This window comes from Megalobrama amblycephala, linkage group LG13, assembly GCF_018812025.1.
Source record: "Megalobrama amblycephala isolate DHTTF-2021 linkage group LG13, ASM1881202v1, whole genome shotgun sequence".
Taxonomy (NCBI): domain Eukaryota; kingdom Metazoa; phylum Chordata; class Actinopteri; order Cypriniformes; family Xenocyprididae; genus Megalobrama; species Megalobrama amblycephala.
In genome coordinates, this window is record NC_063056.1 from 4,290,749 (window position 1) to 4,313,397 (window position 22,649).

At 43.0% G+C, this 22,649-nt stretch overlaps 1 protein-coding gene across 2 annotated transcripts in view; it reads left to right on the forward strand.

Moving 5' to 3' along the window:
- LOC125243610 (CUB domain-containing protein 1-like) overlaps positions 1–22,609 on the forward strand; it is a 68,466-nt gene extending 45,857 nt beyond the window's left edge. For both annotated transcript variants that reach the window (XM_048153385.1, XM_048153386.1), the window contains 5 exons: positions 12,954–13,151; positions 15,475–15,852; positions 16,063–16,416; positions 16,526–16,607; positions 21,314–22,609. In XM_048153385.1, coding sequence (XP_048009342.1) covers positions 12,954–13,151; positions 15,475–15,852; positions 16,063–16,416; positions 16,526–16,607; positions 21,314–21,698 — 1,397 coding nt within the window. In that variant the 3' untranslated portion in view covers positions 21,699–22,609. The remainder of the gene's footprint in view (positions 1–12,953; positions 13,152–15,474; positions 15,853–16,062; positions 16,417–16,525; positions 16,608–21,313) is intronic.
- The last annotated feature ends 40 nt before the right edge of the window (positions 22,610–22,649 follow it).

The window sequence follows — 22,649 nt, forward strand, 5'->3', positions numbered from 1 at the left end:
TCATGTTAATGTAAATATCAAATATGACACAACAGGCTTCTGGGTAACATTTGTTTGTCCATCTCTCAACTATCATTGGTTTACATATATCTATCTATACCAGTGTGAGAGGATAGAATATACAGTTTGTACAGTATAAAAATCATTATGTCTACACCTATGGAGAGTCCCCACAAATATAGCGATCCAGGTGTGTGTGTGTGTGTGTGTGTGTGTGTGTATCATACAAAAAAAAAAAAAAAAAAAAAAAAAAAAAACTTGTGTATAAATATATGTGCATGTTTTTTTGTTGTGTCGTTGTTGTTGAGCATCATATTTATACATCATGCTTTTATAGCTCATAGGCCTATATGCAATTTTTTGCAAATCAATGATAATTGGGAGATGGACAAATAAATGTTACCCAAAAGCCTGTTGTGTCATATTTGGCATTTACATTAACATGTAACAATGTAAAATGTAGTTTATTAGTATATAAATAATAATAGTAAATAGTAATTTTTAACATTAAAAAATGGTGTATGAATATAAATAATCAAATTGCTTCAGTACAGTAAATTTTTGTCTTACATTTACTTTACATGAACTATCAATCAGAGTACAGAAGGCATGAAGGAGATTGTGTATGACAGGGTTTTCAGCTGTTACGAATGGAGACTCAGGCGGGAGATCCAAGTGCAGCATTTATTAGAAGTGAGAGTGGTCGTACAGGCAGGGTCAAAACAGGAACAAACAGGAACAGTGAGGAACAGGCAGAGTCGTAGTCAAGGGACAGGCAAAGATCAGGACAGGCAGCAACGGGTCAAAAACAAGAAACAGGCAGGAACGATAACAGACAGGCAGACAGGGAAATAACGCTCGGAATTGTCACAGGGTGAATCAAGACTTCGCAAATGGGTGGTGTGTGTGAGAGTCTTATATAGTCCTGATAATGAGCTGCAGCTGGGTGTGGTGATTAGTGATTAGTGTGAAGTGTGTGCAGGTGAGTGGCAGAGAGGATGATGGGAGATGTAGTCCGGGGAGTGACAGGAACAGACGGTGATCGTTACATAACGCCCCCCTCCCGGAAGGCGCGTCCTCGCGCCGTAAAAGGAACAGCTAGGGAGGGGGGGTGGGTGCATTGGAGATCTAACGGCAGATGGGGACGGAATCTCCAATGCAGCCCCAGGGACTCAGGCAGCCACGGCGGGTCAGGTGCCTCGGGCAGCCACGGCGGGTCAGGAGCCTCGGGCAGCCACGGCGGGTCAGGAGCCTCGGGCAGCCACGGCGGGTCAGGAGCCTCGGGCAGCCACGGCGGGTCAGGAGCCTCGGGCAGCCACGGCGGGTCAGGAGCCTCGGGCAGCCACGGCGGGTCCGGGGCTTTGGGCAGCCACGGCGGGTCAGGTGGCTCGGCCAGCCACGGCGGGTCAGGTGGCTCAGGCGACCACGGCAGGTCAGGTGGCTCGGGCGGCCACGGCAGGTCAGGTGGCTCGGGCGGCCACGGCAGGTCAGGTGGCTCGGGCGGCCACGGCAGGTCAGGTGGCTCGGGCGGCCACGGCAGGTCAGGTGGCTTGGGCGGCCACGGCAGGTCAGGTGGCTTGGGCAGCCACTGCGGGACAGAGTCCATAGATGACCACGGCGGGTCAGAGTCAATAAATGTCCATAGTGGACCCCAGTCCATGGGTGGCCATGACGGTACAAAGGCCGATGACGGCAGTGGCCGGGCAGGCAGTGGCCGGGCAGGGTCCCCACCCACAAGCTCCCCACCCTCAGGCACACTGCCCCCCCCAAAAAGTTCTTGGGGATTTTAGCGGGGCCCGTCGCAGGTTCGTGGGCAAGGAGTTCATGTGGCGCCGGCAGGGCCAGGCGTGTGGGTGAAGCCGGCAGGGCAAGACGCCTGAGTGGTGCTGGCAGCGCAGGGAGCTTGGGTGGCGCTGGCAGGGCCAGGCGTGTGGGTGAAGCCGGCAGGGCGAGGAGCTCAGGTGGCGCCGGCAAGGCGAGGAGCCCAGGTGGCGCCGGCAGGGCGAGGAGCCCAGGTGGCGCCGGCAGGGCGAGAAGCACAGGTGGCGCCGGCAGGGCAAGAAGCACAGGTGGCGCCGGCAGGGCAAGAAGCACAGGTGGCACCGGCAGAGCGAGGAGCTCAGTAGGCGCCAGCAGGGCAAGACGCTTAGGCGGTGCTGGTAGAGCATGACGCTTGGGCGGAGCAGGAGAGACCTCTGGAGTGGTCTCCAGGCCCACAGCGGCCTCTTGAAGGGCGTCTGCGTCTTGAGGAGAGGAGGACGTCTTCTTCTTCCTCCTCCTCCTCCTCCTCTGAGAGTGAGGCGATGGTTCACCAGCTGGAGCGGTCTCTGGAGCGGACTCAGTGGCTGGAACGCCCCCTACAACCTTCAGCACCGCAGGGGCGGCCATCTTGCCCGTGGGCACTGGCAAAGCAGCCATTTTGTCCATCGCGTCCAGAGCGCTTGAGTCCATAGCAACCGGTGAACTTGAGAGTGTTGAAACTGACGGACTTGAGAGCGTTGAAACTGACGGACTTGAGAGCGTTGAAACTGACGGACTTGAGAGCGTTGAAACTGCCGGACTTGAGAGCGTTGAAACTGGCGGACTTGAGAGCGTTGAAACTGACGGACTTGAGAGCGTTGAAACTGATGAACTTGAGAGCGTTGAAACTGATGAACTTGAAAGCGAAGCGGCCGCCGGGCTTGAGAGCGTAGCGGCCGGCGGGCTTGAGAGCGTAGCGGCCGGCGGGCCTGAGAGCGTAGCGGCCGGCGGGCTTGAGAGCGTAGCGGCCGACTGGTTTGAGAGCGAAGCGGCCGGCGAGGACTTGGGGATGCCAGCTGCTCGGACCGTAGTCAGTGGGGGATCAGCCATACTGGAACGCAACCCTCTCCGCTCCCGGACTGATCTAGAGACGTGACGTGACTCTGGGTGATCAGCAGCGACGTGACTTTGCTCTGAGCGATCAGCGGCGACGTGACGTTGCTCTGGGTGATCAGCGAAGGCGTGACGTTGCTCTGGGCGATCAGCGAAGGCGTGACGTTGCTCTGGGCGATCAGCGAAGGCATGACGTTGCTCTGGGCGATCAGCGAAGGCGTGACGTTGCTCTGGGCGATCAGCGGAGACGTAGCGTTGCTCTGGGTGATCAGCGAAGACGTGACGTTGCTCTGGGCGATCAGCGAAGGCGTGACGTTGCTCTGGGCGATCAGTGGGGACATGAACTGTTGCTGTTGTGATGGTAGCCGCCATTTTGTGCGTGTTACCTGGCGCGGCGGCCATTACGTGATCTACCATGGTGTCACATTCCTCAACGACCCCCACAGTAAGCAGAGAACCAACCGACAACAAAGCAAAGTCCAAAAAGCTGCTGAGTGATGAACGCGGTCCCTCTCGTCTTAGTTTATCCTGGAGAGGTTGGTTGACGCCATCACAGAAGAAGTCTATAAGAGCACAGTCAGGCCAGTCTGCATAATGGGCAATATCCAGAAACTTCTGAATGTGGTCCTCCAGGGAACTATTACCTTGACGAAGGTGGATGAGACATATAGCTGGGTCCATTCTGAGGCTGGAAACGCTTGTAGAAGCTGCTGGATCGTAGTTGGCGAAGTCTTCTGTTACGAATGGAGACTCAGGCGGGAGATCCAAGTGCAGCATTTATTAGAAGTGAGAGTGGTCGTACAGGCAGGGTCAAAACAGGAACAAACAGGAACAGTGAGGAACAGGCAGAGTCGTAGTCAAGGGACAGGCAAAGATCAGGACAGGCAGCAACGGGTCAAAAACAAGAAACAGGCAGGAACGATAACAGACAGGCAGACAGGGAAATAACGCTCGGAATTGTCACAGGGTGAATCAAGACTTCGCAAATGGGTGGTGTGTGTGAGAGTCTTATATAGTCCTGATAATGAGCTGCAGCTGGGTGTAGTGATTAGTGATTAGTGTGAAGTGTGTGCAGGTGAGTGGCAGAGAGGATGATGGGAGATGTAGTCCGGGGAGTGACAGGAACAGACGGTGATCGTTACATCAGCAAAGTTTTGTTCATATAGATAATTTATTTGCCCTAGAATTTTGCGTATTAAATATGATACAGTAGATAAATATATTAATAAATAGGCATTATACTTATTGTTCAACAGAATTTTACGAAGAATATTTGCTTTAAGTTATTAGAAAATAAATGTTTTAAAATTTGCATTGCCAAATAAGCATTATTTTTTCAATTAATTTATACTGCCAAAGGGGTGACGTATCTTGGAGATACAAATATTAAAATAAACAAATAAAAGTCTTTTTTTTTTAAAGAAATCATGAAAATGTATTATTTATGTCCTAATTAGATGGAAAATAGCAATACATTAATTTTTCTGATTTCTCTTTGCCCTTGTTAGGGCTAGTATGAAATGTATATTTGTTGCATTAACTTAAATGGGTTTTTCAATATAAATGTATTCGGAAATATTGTTTATAACTTATTCATAAATATTGTTTATCACTTATTGTTCATCAGAATATGTTACAAAGAATGTTTATTATAAGTTATTAGAGAATCAAATGTTTTGAAATTGTTTAAAATGTTGTAAAAGGCATTGCCATACAAGAATTCTGTTTTCAGTCAATTTATACCCCTAAACTGGCAACGTATCCTGTGGGATACAAACATTAAATTCAAAATTAAAAGTCATATTTTGAAAAAAATTATTAAGTTGTATTACTTATGTCCCAATAAGATGGAAAATAGCAATAAATTAATTTTCTGATGTCTCTTTATGGTCTTGCCATTTTTAGGGTTAAAAATGGTAGCCCGCAAGAAGCTTGCAATACGAATTGCCTGTGCGCTGATTTGCAGCGAAAACAAGAAAAAGAAAAGAAGAATTTGGAGTAGGAAATGGTTGGGGAGATATTGTGATATTGATATTGCTGATATTGTGGTCTATAACTCCTCCCCGAACTCCCTGTTGCTCAGTATCTTGCTCTCATTGGCTGTCGGTCATTGCAGATGTAGTTTTCAGTCAGAACACTTTTCACACAGCAGGATTTTGAATCGCCGACAGGTTCAGATATTTAGCATGCCAAATATCTCACGGGCGTCGGCAACCTGCGGTGAGTCCGACATAATGAATCCACTAACACGACACAGCGAATGCCGGTGATAAACAAACACTCGTGTTCCAATACTCGTGCACGAGTTTTGGGAGGCGTTCCCTCGAATTGAGCTGTGAAGGAGGGGGGTTGTTCTTACGCATGCGCTCATTTCAAAAACTCACTAACAGTCTTTGGTTTCTCAGTCGTCGAAAACATCCTCTGTAACACCTTTAAGCCGCGGTCAAACTAGACTTTGAATGTGCGAAATTTCTTCGGATGCTGTAACGGTCGTGATATGACGTCATGGTCTACAGCATCTTTTTTATAAACATGAATTCAACATATAACTTAAAGTAATACATTCAAAATGTAAAAATATAGAACCTACTTGACTTTACTGCAAAAATTACTACAAAGTTTGCGTTTCTGGTCTGACGCATTCACATGCGCTTGAATGGAAGTCAATGGAACGAAAAGTGCAGTGTGACCACACCTTTAATGGTTGAAAAAAAAAAATTCTCGCTTTGTCGTGCTGCGATTGATTGCGTCCAGCATAAATAGCACCACAGGGATCTATTGTTTTGATTCAAGAGCATCATCATGACATACATTTAATTGCGCTAAGTGTGTAAGGACCTAAATTAACAAAGAAAAGTAAATGAGACAAGAGTAGTTAGATTGAATGAAACTGCTCTGTCTTAACCCATTTTCATCTCCCAAATCTGTCATCAATGCTTTGTTCGTTTCCTGAGTTTTTAGCTCAAACGTTTGTGCAAGTACTGACCTATTAGACCTTGTCTTTAGCTTGGGATGTGACTATTTATCCTCCTCTCACATAAATTACATGTTTTCTGACTAGTCACATAGGCTCTTAACTTTCCTACTCTTAGCAGAGTACAATACATTTTACACAGATTTAAATCATGCCACAATTTTAGTAATTAGAAATCATTGTCACATAGTAAACTAGACACAATTCCAATTATAACAATTGCATGAATTATGTGTGATCTAAACATAATAGTCACATACACTAAACAAAATTATAAACGCAACACTTTAGTTTTTGCCCCCATTTTTCTTGAGCTGAACTCAAAGATCTAAGACTTTTTCTATGTACACAAAAGGCCTATTTCTCTCAAATATTGTTCACAAATCTGTCTAAATCTGTGTTATTGACCACTTCTCCTTTGCCGAGATAATCCATCCACCATTGCACAGATGTGCCTTAGGCTGGCCACAATAAAAGGCCACTCTAAAATGTGCAGTTTTACTGTATTGGGGGGGTCTGGGAGGGTCCGAAAACCAGTCAGTATCTGGTGTGACCACCATTTGCCTCACGCAGTGCAACAAATCTCCTTCGCATAGAGTTGATCAGGTTGTTGATTGTGGCCTGTGGAATGTTGGTCCACTCCTCTTCAATGGTTGTGCGAAGTTGCTTCATATTGGCAGGAACTGGAACACGCTGTCGTATACGCCGATCCAGAGCATCCAAAACATGCTCAATGGGTGACATGTCCGGTGAGTATGCTGGCCATGCAAGAACTGGGATGTTTTCAGCTTCCAGGAATTGTGTACAGATCCTTGCAACATGGCGCTGTGCATTATCATGCTGCAACATGAGGTGATGGTCGTGGATGAATGGCACAACAATGGGCCTCAGGATCTCGTCACAGTATTCAACATGCCATCAATAAAATGCACCTGTGTTCGTTGTCTATAACATACGCCTGCCCATACCATAACCCCATCGCCACCATGGGCTACTCGATCCACAACGTTGATATCAGCAAACCGCTCACCCACACGACGCCATACACGCTGTCTGACATCTGCCCTGTACAGTGAAAACCGGGATTCATCCGTGAACACCTCTCCAAAGTGAGCATGTGCCATCCACTTTTGTCAGATTTTATAACTTGGACATCCCGACCTTGCATGCTCGGGTCCTCTCGGTATGATACGACGGCCTCTGTTGAGCTCTGTCATCATGCAACTGCCAGGGAGATATCTCCCTCTTCCAGTGTAACTAAGGGTTCGACGGCTTCGGCCCTCTCACTTATCCGCTGGGCCCCTAGGCGTCCAAGATGAATCTAGTCATTCCCTGCCGTGGCACGGTGCGGTTGAATTCGTTCCCCATATGCAGTACGAGTGAAGTATCGAAAGGGAACATACTCGGTTATGAACGTAACCTCGGTTCCCTGAGATACGGAACGAGTACTGCATTCTATGCCGTGCCACGAGGCTGCGGCTTCAGTGTCGTCGCTTCAGTCGAATGACCTGAAATCCTACAGCGAAATGCCCGCTTATATAGCCATAAGCCCCGCGCCGTCATTGGTTCAAAAAGTTTTCATGATTGAACCAATGGCCGTGCAGTTACACTGCGCTATTGAAAAAGGCTTCAGCATGGAGGAAAATGGAGCTTTTCCCCATACGCAGTACTCGTTCCGTATCTCAGGGAACCGAGGTTACGTTCGTAACCGAGTGCATTATCTTGCTAACTGAATCTCACACTCGCCTGGTTATCTTCCTAAACCAGAACCTCTCCTCGGACAGCACGCCAAATATGCATTCTATTTATCTATCTGACTTATTTGCAAGTGTGAACTCGTGAATAGGGAAGGTGTAGGACATTAAGCGTAAGCTTTTTGAAGAATACGGAATCGCGGTCTGGTGGAAGCACTTGTGATGTGATCATTTGTGTCTATAAAGCATATACATTTTCATTTTTTAAAGAAAATGGCCGATCGTTTCGTTAGATAAGACCCTTATTCCTCGTCTGGTATCGTTTAAAGCCTTTTGAAGCTGCACTGAAACTGTCATTTTGACCTTCAACCATCTGGAGTCCATTGAAGTCCATTATAAGGAGAATAATCCTGGAATGTTTTCATCAAAAATCTTAATTTCTTTTCGACTGAAGAAAGAAGGACATGGACATCTTGGATGACATGGGGGTGAGTAAATTATCAGGACACTTTTAATAGAAAGTGGATTAATCCTTTAATGTCTCGCTGTTTTTTTTTTTTTTTGAGCAGTTAAATCTTGGGCTAAAAGTGTGTTGTAACACAAACGTTACTGAACATGTACTGAGTAAAATATTATTGAAAATTGATTAGTAATGCCTAACACTACTGCATTACTTTTGTAACGCGTTACTCCCAATACTGCCTTCTGCATACTCTCTCTTTCTATTAAGACTGCAGTTACACCTTTTCCATCCTTTTCCTTACCTTTATAATATCTTAATAAAATAAATAATGCTTTAAATAAAGAAAAAAATCAATAAATACAATGATGATAAAAACTAAATGATACTTTTAGGTGGCAGTAAGTCACTGTTTTTATGAGTGAATCATCGAGTCATTAATTTTTTTCAGTATCATTGAATCATTTCATTGAATCATTGATGATTCGTTCAAGCCGCAGATTTGTTCATGAAACACAGCTTGTGTGCTGCAGTTCTTCTGTGGCTTTCGTTGCAAAATAGAGCAAAAATACTGACAATACTGTTTAAAATGTACATCACTTAATATTACCCTTTTGTTTGTTTAACTGTTGTATAAAATCAATGTCACATTTGAAATCGTTTGGATATTCGGGAAACATTGCATTTGTGCTTGTATAGATATGATCAACATTAAAAACAATAACTCACAGAAGGGTATGTTTTTGTATCAAAGAGAGTTTTAATCTTAAATCTATATGCAGTCTGTGTCTATATTTGTTCTTCATGCTTGTCACAGTTCCAGTCTTTCCCGGACTCCAGTTCCCATAATCCTCCATGTCAATCACCTGCACTCACTCCACCAATCAGTAATCACCACCATTCACATCCTCACACATAGGGCGAGGTCTTGTATACTACGGTTGCATTTCTGAGCGTTTATTCTGTTTGTCTGCCTGTTTTGACCCAGTCTGTTCCCCATCTACGATTCCTTGCTGCCTGCCTTTGGATTGTTGTTTGTTTACTGGACTTGTGATTGATATCTGCCTGCCCTGATCTACTGCCTGTTCCACGACTATGATTCCTGTTTGCCACTGTTTGACTCCTGCCTGTTTGAATACGAGTTCTGTTAATAAAAGCCTGCAGATGGATCCCATGTCGTGTCCCGTCTTGTTACAGAAGGAGGATCCAGGAGGATCCAGCAGCTTTTCTGGAGAACACTGGCCCGGTAGGAATGTTGCACAACTATTATTATGGCTCACGCAGGGCACACAATCAGCGGCGTCCCAGAGCTCCCGAACTACCATGGCTGCCTGACGCTCCTGACCCACCTTGGCGTCCCAAGGTTCCTGAACTGCCATGGCTGCCTGACGCTCCTGACCCGCCTTGGCGTCCCAAGGCTCCCGCACTGCCAGGGCTACCTGACACTCCTGACCCTCCTTGGCATCCCAGGGCTCCCGAACTGCCGTGGCTGGCCGAGGCACCTGACCCGCCGTGGCTGCCCGAAGCACCTGACCCGCCATGGCGCCTAGAGTCCCTGGACCTGCCCTGGAGACCTCCTTACCCATTTGTACATCCACCATCACCTGCCAGTAGGTCTTCAGGGCACCCACCCCCCTCCCCGGTTGTTCCATTCACGGCATGAGGACGTGCCTTCCGGGAGGGGGACATTATGTCACAGTTCCAGTCTTTCCCGGACTCCAGTTCCCATAATCCTCCCTTGCACAACTATTATTATGGCTCACGCAGGGCACACAGGATTATATTAAGGAATATTTGGACATTGCTTATTGTTCTGATCTGCCGGACTGTGTGCTGATAGACTTATACTGATAGAGGGTCCGCATTCATCATTTAGTTGCTTTTTGACTGTTGGCTCTCCCTTTACTGTGGGTGTCGCAGGGGAATGTGACACCTCGTCCACTCATGTAATGGCTGCCATGCTAGAAAACACTCTCAAAATGGCGGCCACAACAACACCAAGTAAAGTCACCGCTGATCTCCCTGAGCCAAGTCAAGTCACCGCTGATCTTCCAGAGCTTTTAATATACTATCTCTGTATTAAAAAAATGTATTTAGATTATAGTTATAGTACATTTGAACCCATAATGTACTACAAGTGGTAACTAAATATATTTTTTAAATACAGAAATAGTATATTAAAAGCACATTTTAGTTCATATTTAATGCTGTCTCAAAATAGCACAGTCGAGTACACTTAGATGTTCTTAAGATGATCTTAAGAAGTACTATAGAAGTCTACTTTTTCTCACCTGGGGCAGCCGTGCCTTGTTGACACAGCTTCAACTAACAATGGCAGGGGAAAACAGACCGTTTAAAAAAAAAAAAAGCGTAATTATGGTGTAGCCTACTAGAATTGATGCCGACCATGTTTATCATAAGTGCAAGTCATTTGCATGTGAAAGTAGTGCATTTTAACTTTCCTCATTAAATGTGTCTGTGGGTCCGACACATAGCCTCCACGACGTCATCGCTCGTGGCCAGTGCACTCTATGCAGATATGAGCAGCAGGCTGTGTAAAATGGGTGAACTCTTATTTTTGTTATCACTTAGATAATGGCTGTTTGACTTACAGTATAGAAGCATGCTTCAGAATAGTTTTGAGAAGGTGCTTAAAAAGTTGAGCCATGTATTATTATTACTATGAATTAGGCTACTAGTTAATTTGACAGTCTAGATGTTTGATTACCTGTTTTGTGTATTTAATATTTAACATATAAATTATTTTTAGTGCACTGATTGGAGAGGCTTGTGTTGTTCAATAAATGTTTAATTTAAGCAATTTTCTGTATAACTTATTACTTAACTGTTAGATTTTATGAGATGAAGGGGGAAAAAAAGAAAATCGGCCAAACATAATCGGCATCATATATCGGCCATCGGCTGCCCTGGTTTCTAAATATCGGCATTGGCCAGAGAAAAACCCATATCGGGTTGACCTCTAATCATAGGGATGCTTTAATTTAAGATTATGACAATTCTCTGAAGGACCTCACTGAGAATTTGTGTTAGTAAGATTTTCTGCTATATCAGAAGTGTCACTGTCAGAATCCATAGACTGAACTTCGATCCCTTCTATCAGCATACCAGCGTCACCCTGTGACAGGCTAAGTTCTGATGTCTGCGAATCTATTGACTCACTACCAGGCTTCTCAAGCTCAGCACTCTCTACAGCTCATACCAATTCACTGATTTCACCGGGATCTGCGTCAGCACTCTCTACTTCATCATGCACTGTAATATCATTTATACTTAAAACGGTATTCACAACGGTATTTGTTCATTACAGGCTCACTGGCACTCTCAGCATCTTTAGAGGGAGAAGGTGTTTCAGTTTTCTGATCAATCCCATCACTGTGATCTTTTTCACCTTCATTATTTACTGGAGCAGAAGGCAATTGTTTCCTAGAAGGATTAAGTTCAGTCACATTAGTACTAGCCTCATCGTTTATTGAACATACCAGTTTTGTATGAAAATACTTTCCACAAGTAAAATGCCTCATTGATTCAGTACTGATATAAATGGTATATTCTTTATTCACCAAAGTGGTTTTCACTTAAGTATTTGAAGATTGAAATTCAGCGTTCAGGATCATGTGCTTGAGTTCTGGATTTTTTAATCCTAATGACTGAACTAAAAATAGATATAATTTGAAACTCGGCCATTGAGGTACAAAATTAAAATGAAACGTTCAAATTGCTCATTACTATACCAGAAAGTAATCAGATTGCATGATCTATCACTTATATGTGACAGTTCACAAGAGTGTAACAAGGTGGGGAAAAATAATTTGTTACATTTATATAGCGCTTTTCTTGGCACTCAAAGCGCTTTAAGAGGAAGGGGGAATCTCCTCAACCACCACCACTGATGCGACGGCAGCCATATTGCACCAAAACTTCCACCACACACCAGCTTATTGCTGGAGAGAAGACAGATAAAATCATTTCTGCCAAAAATGGCCGATATTTTTGGATATTGTGAGCTATCGGATTGGCCAATAACAATAACATTCACTTTTGGCCGGTTAACGGGAGTGTTTACCCTAGTTTGTCAGATCCTAATTTTCCTCAGCTTTCTCAGTGGATAGTAGACCATCTTTTTCTTCTTTTGGGTAATTCTGAGAAATGCTTTGTAAAACAAGTTTTCTTTTCAGCAGGTTTTTTTGTACCTTGTTTGCTAACATTGAATTTTGTTGTATAGTGTATCACCAATAAATCGCCCTGCAGCCACCCGGTCTTCTAGATATCTATATTTACCTTTGAAAAATATTGATGGTCAACCACAAGTAATTTAAACTTAAAACAATAATTGGTCCCACTTTATATTAAGTGGCCTTAACTACTATGTACTTACATCACAAAATAAGTACAATGTACTTATTGGGTTCATATTGAATTGCAAAACACTTTTGCAGCTATTGAGGTGGGATAAGGGTAAGGTTAGGGGAAGCTTTGATGGTATGGGTAGGTTTAAGGGTGGGGGTAAGGTGTAAGGGATGGGTCAACAGTGTAATTATAAATGTAATTACAGAAATTAATTACAGATGTAATTATATGCAGGTGCTTTTAAAATATAAGTACAATGTAAAAACATGTATGAACACAATAAGTGCATTGTAACAAATGATTAATTTAAATGTAAGTACATAGTAGTTAAGGCCACTTAATATAAAGTGGGTCCCAATAATTAATGTATTTTCATATAATTCATGTATAATTATTTATCTATTTATTAAGTGGATGTATAATAATCGGGATAACACACAGACAGTTCGAACAGGGCTGGAAGAGTTCAGTGTTCCTTGTCACTCTACCGTCTCTTTTCTCATAATAAAATCTTATGATCACTCTGACTTTGCAAAAAGGACTTGCTCATTGTTCATTAAGCCTTATGTATTTAATATGTTTATTATTCTTGTCACTGTTGCAGGGCAGTGCAAAAGGAAACTGCCTGAGAATGAAACGCTACAAATACGTGTGGTGAAAAAGGATCCCAAGTCCCCCTGTGTGTTGAAACTGGATTCGGATGCAATGGACACAGTCACCATAGCTTCAGGAGACTATTATGACATTGAATCCTTTGACTGTAGCAAGGATGAACTAGAGTTGACTGTCAACAAGATTATAGGTACTCAACTGTGTGGTATGATCCACGCCTTAAATAAGACAATATCCTAGATGTTTTGAGCTTCGTTTCACTGTGTAAAATGCTCTGGTGTCTCCCGGTTACGGTGGCCGAGAGAACTTTGCGCTGCAAATGAAGAAAACACTTGCAAATAGAAAAAACACCAGCAAATAAAGAAAACATCTTTATCAGTTTGACAACACATGCACTGCAAAAGTCCACAACACATGCAAATAGACAAACGCGCTGCAAAAGTCCACAACAAATAGACCAACTGTCAGGGTTCTGTCACTTCTGTCTAGTTTATTTCTTGGTTTTGTGACAGAGCTCTGACACTCCCATTCTTGTCCTGTTTTTGTGTGAGCGTACGGTCTCGAGTGTTCTCGAGCCGTGCGCTCTCTTGTCTGCGTGCCTTGTTTCATGTTGGGAGCGTGGCGTTCGGATCCCGGCACTCGTGTCTAGTTTGGTTTCGGTTTCGTGTCAGGATTCGGACACTCGCGCTCCCAGTCCTGTCTTTATTGTGAGCGCACGGTTTGTGTGTACTTTCACTTGCCGTGCGCTCTTGTCTCATGTTTTGTGTAGCACGCGGTTATTTCCACCTGCCGCGTGCTTTCGTGTTGTGTTTTTGTCTTGTGTTGTGTAGCACACAGTCAGTGTTTCACGGGCTGCGTGCTCTCATGTTGTCTTGTTTTGTGTGAACACGTGGCTTATGAGTTTTCATAGTCATGTGTTCGTGTCTCGTCTTGTGTAAGCACATGGCTTGTGATTTGTCTTCATTGGCCATGTTTTGTTTTGTTTGGTGTGAGCACATGGCTTGTGGTGTTTCTTTGTGCCATGTGCTCTCATGTCTATTGTCTTGACCCCGCCCATCTTGTTACCTCATTATTGGTTGATTTGCCCCACCTGTCCTCCCTCATTACCTGCCTTGTTTGCTCTCCTATTTATTCTCCTTGTGTTTGCAGTCCTGTGCTGGTTCGTTGTCGTATTTTACCTCATGTGTGTTCCTGTATTCAAGAAGCCAAGTCAAGTCTAGTCAAGTTTGTCAAGTCTGTTTTCCCCCACGGGGTAGTTTTTGTTGTGTTTTGTTTTATTTTTATTGTTTAATAAAAGCCCTCTCTTCCTGCATTATTGAGTCCTCGCTTCTACCACCCACCAAACCTGACACCAACGCGCTGCAAATAGCACATACCAGGCCCAGCGATCTCAAGCCCTTCTGCGATGATCTGGATGATGATGATGATGATGATGACGATGATTAGGCTACTTTTAGAATTAAATTAATGTTTTAATTTTTCCCGCAATAATAGTGCATCACGCATAACCGACGCTCTGAAATAAGATTAGCTAACTCCTCATTTAAAAAAACAATTTATTAATAATATTTTTTAACACAAAATAATACTGGCACAGACCACAACAAAAATGTTAGGTTATAGCTATTTTCTTTATTTGCTGGTGTTTTTTCTATTTGCATGTGTTTTCTTCATTTGCAGCGCATTGAGCCACCGTACCCAGTCACTATTAGAACAGAAGGTTCACAAGTTAAATCTATATTTACCATAACTTCTATTATTTAAGCAGGTCAGGTACATGATTTTGGCCGAAAATATTGTTAGTAATAATTCCCTAAAATTTCTCAGCTACCTTTAGAACATGGTGGTGGAAACCCTTGCAAACTTGTGTTTCAGTCTGTTTGGTTAGTTTTTTGTGGCTTATTGCAGAGATTATCTAAGCCAAATTTTTGGTGGTGGTGGTGTGTTTGGTAAAAATCCAAGATGGCAACCAAAATAGCGAGGAAGATACAAACTAATGGATTAATTCTACAGTTAATTCTAAGAACCAGAGGGAGATATAAATATGTTCCAAGACTCAAAGGCCTAAGAATAATAATGATAAACATAAACATGAATTTTGAGCAAATTCCTTCAAATGGAAGTGGCACAAGAAGAAGAAAAAACTAATAAAAACAATAGGGCCTGACCATATCAGGGAAGGTAAATGTAAAGATAACTATAAAGTTTCAATAATCATTCTTATTCTAAGTCCACACCACAGATATATCAATAACGAGGGAATGATATCTTTGGAATCACTTTCAGAATTTTTCCAGCCAATAAGAATATTTAAAAGAGATCAAGTATTTAAAGCAGCAGACGACATAACTGCAGCTTGTGCTTATTATTCAGTACACATAATGTTATTGTCCATTGGTGTGGATGCTAATATAGTTATTGTTATAGATAACTTTAAAGTTATCATTCTTTGTGTATGGTCCTTTACACTCTTTCAGTTCTATTCATCCCTTACATTGTTTCTTTATCAACAGAATGTGAAGAATGGAGAAACTGTGTATCCACTCCATTCAATATAACCTTCAATTACAAGGAGATCTGTATCCCAGTAGCTCTGAAGACGATGACATGGCATCTTCATGGCCCACAGAACAGTTCAGTGGAGCTACAGTCCCCTACAGGCGGTCTGCGTTACTGTCTGCCTGAGGACAAATACAATAGCATCCTCCTCCTTAATGTGTCCCATGATAACCCTGCCATTACTGTTGGGCAGTTTTGTCCAAAGGGAACCATTGAGAAAATCCAGATCTGTGAATCCAAGATTGCAGTAACTGCCTCCGTTACAAGTTTAAATGACCAGAATTTGGCAACTGAACTCTTTTTAACTTATTCATTTACAGAAGACATATCAGGTAAAGTGTTTAATTAAACATTCACTATAGATTACTGCAAATGGAAGCTGCTTTTTATCTTGAGGAAACTATATAGCACGTGCAAGTTCAAAAACCGACCTCAAGACCATTCAATAGTAGTGTACCTGCTCAAATATATTCAGTGCGAGTGACTTGATATCAAAAATCAAAACAGTTATTGAATCTTGCTCTTCTGCCTTTCTCGTACAGAGCACTATATATTCACTGTTGCACCAAAAATGGATAATCCTACCGTGTTGGCGACCCCAGCCTGGCCGTCTGGGATGAAACCCTCCAGCAATGTGTCCTGGATCATTAACATGGAGCCACAGCTTAAGAGCAATCTGAAGTTCATGAATGTCAGCCAACCCGAGTGTATTGAGGTTTACACAAACATTGCAGTGCAGACAATTCTGCCTCAAACAATGGTGTACAGCACTAAAAAGGATGAGAATATTAATGATGTCCTGGTCCCAGAAAGTTTTTACCTTAACATGACTAACTGTAAGTCCCCGACAGGAAACTTCAGGGCAATGATGGAGATCAGACTGCAGAGCAACAAAAGTGAGAGAGCCTTACTTTCTTCTATCCACTACTGTAGATTCCCACTAGAATTTCCATGTAATATTTCAGTAGGGGAAAGATAAAGTGAAATGTATCATCATGTTTTCAGACAAGCTTCTGGGCATCATTCTGAGTATTGTGGGAATTATGTTAATGATCATAACAGCCGTGGTGATCTGGATTGTTCTCAGGTGAGAGTTTTTCAAAAACATATTTAAAATATAGCTGAAAACATCAATTTCAGGGGCTCAAGCACTTTAAGGCCTTTAGGCGCATGTCTAAAAATATATTATTTGTTATTTAATAAGCTATCTCGGTTACGTATGTAACCCTTGTTCCCTGAAGGAGGGAACGGAGACGTACGTCAGTAGTGACCGACAAATTGGGATATCACCAGAAAGCCCTATCAGCTTTGAGTAAACTAAAACAAGCCAATGAAATTTGCATGCGATATTTGCATAATGCGCACTGCCCCCACCAGGTGGGTATAAATAGGGAAGTGGATGCTGTCGCACTCTGTTTTTCGCTGAGGAGACAACCTTCTTACATACGTAAGCGAGACGTTCCCTTTCAGTTGGTCACGTTTGACGTACATCAGTAGTGACCGACGAATTGGGATCCCAAGTAAAACGCCACAGTTACTGACCCCTTCCAGCGCCCAGTATAAGCTCCAGCCACCCGGCGCACCTGGGGGGTGAGCTTACTCTGAGAGAGTCTACTGCTGTTCCGCAAGACCCACTACAGTAAGACTTGGACAACACTGAGGAAGTGAACCCGTAGGGGACGCTGCGGAGGCCACAACCTACCCTGCAGGGGAGGAATTACATGGAAATACACATATGGACTGGCCGTGGGCAGTACGCATATGGAGTCCCTAGGATGGCTCCAGCCTAGAGATAGGGGGAGACTCATCTGACAGGTGACAGCAGAGCCAGCTCTGCTAAGGGAAAGACACAGGCTCACCATGGGGAGTTTGACCGTGGACAATACACATATGGGACCACTCACGTGGAGGGGTCACAGCATATGGCACCCAGCCAAACCTCAACGTAAGATACAGAGATTTGGCCTGGCATCAGACACTCCGCAATGTCCGAGCCGCATGGGGAGGTGGAGGAACTTGACAGGGTTCGTCAAGTGGGGAAGTCTACTGGAGCAATGAATGCACGTATCCGGCCCAGGGGGCGGGAATGGCATTGCAAGCCAACACTAGAACAGGTTCTTTGCATTTACCGGCTACTGGAAGCGAGTACACGGGAAGATATTGGTTCCACACAAAGGCTATAGAACCTAGCGAATGTGTTGGGTGTCGCCCAGCCTGCAGCTCTACAGATATCTCTCAGTGAGGTGCCGTGCGCCAGCGGCAACTCCTCTAGTGGAGTGAGCTTTTAACCCGAGCGGGCAAGGCACGCCTTGGGACTGATAAACCAAGGTGATGGCATCCACTATCCAGTGGGCCATCCTCTGCTTGGAGACAGCCTTTCCCTTCTGCTGGCCACGGAGGACAAAGTTTCCTGTTACGGAAACAGAGAAAGAGCTGATCTGATGTCCTAAAGCTTTGCGTTCTATCCACATACAGGCACAGAGCGCGGACGGGACAGAGCAAAGCCAGTGCTGGGTCTGCCTCCTCCGAACATACACCTTGAGGGTGGAGGGAGACAGCCTTTGCTCCAAGCCCTCTTGCAGAAAGGAAGCACTGACCTGACCGAACATGATCGGGGGTCCTCTCGGTGAGAGGAACACCATTCGACGAACAGGTTCTACTTCAACGCATAGAGGTTCCTCATAGAAGGAGCTATAGCGGAAGTGATAGTGTCTACTGGGGACTTTGACCAGCGCAATCTTCCGGCAACACCACAGGCTGCAGTGTTGTAGAGGGGACAGGGGCCCATGGTGCCCGTGGTGCCCGTGGAGCGGTGCTTGGCGGGGAAGCCCTAACTGTGATCCTCAGGTCACCCTTCCTACACGCCGATGCGCCGCTCCCCTGACCGGAGTCAGAGAAAACGGCCAAACGGGGCATAGGGGAGGGGACCCCCGCTCCCTGAGAACCAAGGAACGAGAGTCTAGACCTCAACACTGAGATAGTCATGTTCCCGCAGTGAGAACATGAGCTATCCACAAAAGCTGCTTCAGCATGCTGAACGCCCAGGCATGTGACGCAGCGATTGTGACCGTCAGCGGGGACCAGGGAACGACCGCATCCAGCAACGCACAGACAGAATGACGTCTTGAAAAAGACGCAGGGTTCGCCTGTGAAGCTCTTATAGAAGGGGGAAATTCAGCTCTTGTTCTTTGTGCTGAAGCACACAGGGAACATCCGCAATGTGACTGCAGGTACACCACTCCCCGAGTCACGCACAGAGGAACCGGCCCAAATCGCAAACCAAACGGTGGCAAACACAATGCTGTGAAAACAGCAGTTGAGAGCTGTATAATAGCTCGAGAAGCTCACTCTTTGAAAAGCTTGCGGCTTCGCTGTAGGGTACCTTAACACCAGCACTGGAAACAAAGGCTCTTTAACACTCTGGAGTCTGAGGTATCGCCGGTGATACCACCTCGGTTTTTTTCTTACCAGTGTGAAAGAGACTCAAAATACTCCGTCAATGTTGCACATACAATTAAGAGTTATACACCATTTTAATCTGTTGAATATCTTCTTTTATTTGTGTACAAATAAAAGTAAAACAAAAAATTTTAATTTCTGAATGAGTAAAAACAAAATGTTGTGCTTTTTGTAAAATAAAGAAAACTAACATTATGCGTGATCTCTCGTCTCCCTCTGGATGAAGTCCAATCTGATAGTTCTCAGAAAATGAACTGTAACTTAGTGAATACTAATCACAAAAAAATTAGACTTATGTCTAAAGAAACATTGAAATGTCAGGTTTTAAATCGTGTAAGTCAAATCGAAAACAAATATTCTGTGTTTATGTAATCTGTATGAAAAAAGAGCCATGTCAGAAGTCCGTGATTCAGCTCACTATCCGCTAATGCGGCCACGCCCACGGAGCCAGCGCTATTCAGACGCAAATTCTGAGGCAATACATGCATACATCGTCTCAATTGTGTATTTATTGTCTTCAAAAGTGTTTTGCATAGCCATAGTTAGCGATCTCTGGAAGCCTCTGTTAGTTCGGTTAGTTCCTGGATTGTCACATGGCCTGTTCTTCTTTAGATGAATTTGTGGACTAAAGGTGTACAGCGCCCTCCGGCTGCAAGTATGAATTGAAAACACAGTATCCAGCTTTCATAGTGATGACAATAAATATTGAATAAATATTACTCCTCTGTATAGAAAATTGACATAAACATATGAGAATCCATCAATATTTCTCCAAATGTGCATGCTTTTAAGCTAAAAGGCTATATGAAATGGCACAGAGGTAACACAATTGTTCAGACACTTTGCATCACAGAAATACATTATATTTTAAAGTATATAATAGAATACCATTATTTTAAATTGTAATAATATTTCACAGTATTGTTGTTTTTTTCTGTATGTTTGATATACACCATGATGAGCTTGAAACATGATCACAGAGGGTTTTTTCACAGCCTACCTGACTGAAAGGCCTCATTAATATGTAAGTCATTAGAGCTCATTATGCTAATCTTTTGTCTTCTCAGGTGTAAATAACCCATTATTCATGATGATTCACACCTCCATGCATACTGTGTTTCTTGACAAAAAGTGTATTACAAAATTTAAATCTCTCTATTGTTTTATATGAAGGAGTAGGCAGGATAATTTTGACATAATTTTGAAGCAAAAAGCTTCCCTGTTTATACCCACCTGGCAGGGACGGTGCACATCATGCAAATATTGCACGCCAATTCCATTGACTTGTTTCAGTTCACTCTAAGCTGATAGCGCTTTCTGGCGATATCCCAATTCATCGGTCACTACTGACGTACATTGAACGTGACCAACTGAAAGGGAACTGTAACCACCTAAATCAGAGATGAAAAATTAAATTTTAAGTTTTATAGCACCATCTATTGCCTGATCTCCATAAGTGTTTACATGCTTGTTTTGTTTAGGAAAAACTCAAGACCATTTTGGAATGACTGTGATATATAACCATCCAAATACTATAGTTCAACATATTTTTGATAATTATTCATCTAGGGAGTCATGAGATTTGTACAACACTGGTTTTGTTGAGGTTGTACAAAAAAAACATGGACTAGTTCGCAGAAGTAGTTTTTTTCTTGAGGTGAAGTTGTTCAGAATGATGAGATTGAACATATGACTTGAATAATGTGTGTATGTGAAATATCTCATAATATATAATCAGTGTACAAGTTTCACACATGTAAAACCTAATAGCGCCCATCTAATCACAATTTCTTTCCAAAAAAATATATTTTCTTGACTCATGGTCTTTTGAGGCATGAGTCAAATGGGCCTCATTTCATTTTGATCGGCCTCTGATAACCTTGTCTAATAGCTTCTGAATGTTGATTGGCTGATAGTAGCCATATTTTTAAAATCAATGTCTTCATAGACAATTTTCAAGATAGATGGACCAGCTGTTGCATAATTATAGCCATTTTCAAGTTTTGTTCTGGTTATAGCAAAACCAAGTGGACAAATGCTGCAATTCTGTTCATGTTACATGTAAATGAACCAATACACATGTGCGCCACATTTGGTAAAATGATCTCATTCCATTTAAGAGTTATAGCCATTTACGTGAAAGTGGCCATGCTCTCTTCAAACATTTGGCAAGATTTTATTTTTTTATTTTTTGACAATTATTGATATATGGTCTCCAGATAATTTTTCTGCACTGGTTAGGTTCTGTTTACGATCTGAGCTTTGCTTTTGAAACCCTAACAAGTATTGTGCTGTAATATTTGATTCTTAACAAAGTATCTTAATATTGCACAGGAAAAAGAAGAGGAATAAGGCTCCCCCAGTGTCCGTCTACAATCCCAATGCTTTCCTTCCAGGCCTCCATGGCATCCCCAAATCACAGGAGGAGGAAGATCCTCACTCTTATGTGTACATAGATGATACTCTAGTATATTCCCATCTGCTTGATAAAGAAGCTGAAAATGAACAATGTAAAGATGAGAGCGGCCCACCTTTACCTGACAGACCAGTCAGCAAAGGTGAAAGCCTAGTCACTAAAGGCAATGCGTTGGTTTACGGTGAGCTCTATGGTTATACTCAGGGACAGTCAACTACATCTGGCTCACCAAAGTCTCCCATCAAAACCTCTGAGGACGAGGCCTGTGAAACCAAACTGTGTGAGAGAGAAGAGAGTCCTTGAAGGAATTGAATTTTGTACTGTAAAATAATTTTTTTTAGGTGTCTATGACATTTGTATATGTAGTGATTTTATGTTTGAATATGCTGCATATTTTAAAGATTGTATGTTTTTGATGTCTACTTTCATTTGCACCATGTAAACTTAGGAGATACATTTTCTAGAAAAAGAAACCTGTTTGCATTCAGAAATTTTATTATATTGCAAAGTGTTCTCTGTTTATCTCACTGGTGTAAACTGAATATGTGAGTGCCAACTCAATCTGGCTAGTTGGTGATTTCATATGAATTTGTACGATTTGAACTGTATGAAAACATATGATTTAAAAGTAAAGCAGAAAGGTCCACCCCTAAACATACCGTTCACTGGGGCAATATTGATCGTATGAAAACATATGAATAAATTCATTCCAATTCAAATGAATTAGCCACTAAATTTGCCAAAACATAGGCTAGTTACGAATTGCCATGAGGGCGTGTTAACGATTCTGTTTCTGCTGTCTAGATTTCAATATAGATGATCTGAAAGAGGACAGATGCTGGAGGCTCAACTGCAAACCCATCAAAACTACTCTTGTTTTATGGCTCTTGTGAATCTGCTGAGCTACTTAAAACAGGGGGCTTCTGCTATCAGTTGTGTAAACTGATGGTTGTTCCATCTAGACTTTAAACTAAGTGTGAACTGTGCAGTGCCAGGGATGCTACTGACAAGCTTAGGAATCATGTAGGAAAATACTCTTCTTGGTTTCCATCAGGGTCAGAAATTAACATTAAGGGGCAATATTTCTTACTTTTTAAGGGCATTTTTAATAATTACCTTATTAAATATATCTGTGTTGTGTTTTATGTCATTCAGAATTCTATAGCTATATTACCAATAAAAATTTTATCAACAGCAACAAAAGCATCTTTACTCTGCAAAGGTGAAACAGAAGCTGTATTGATGTTTATTTAC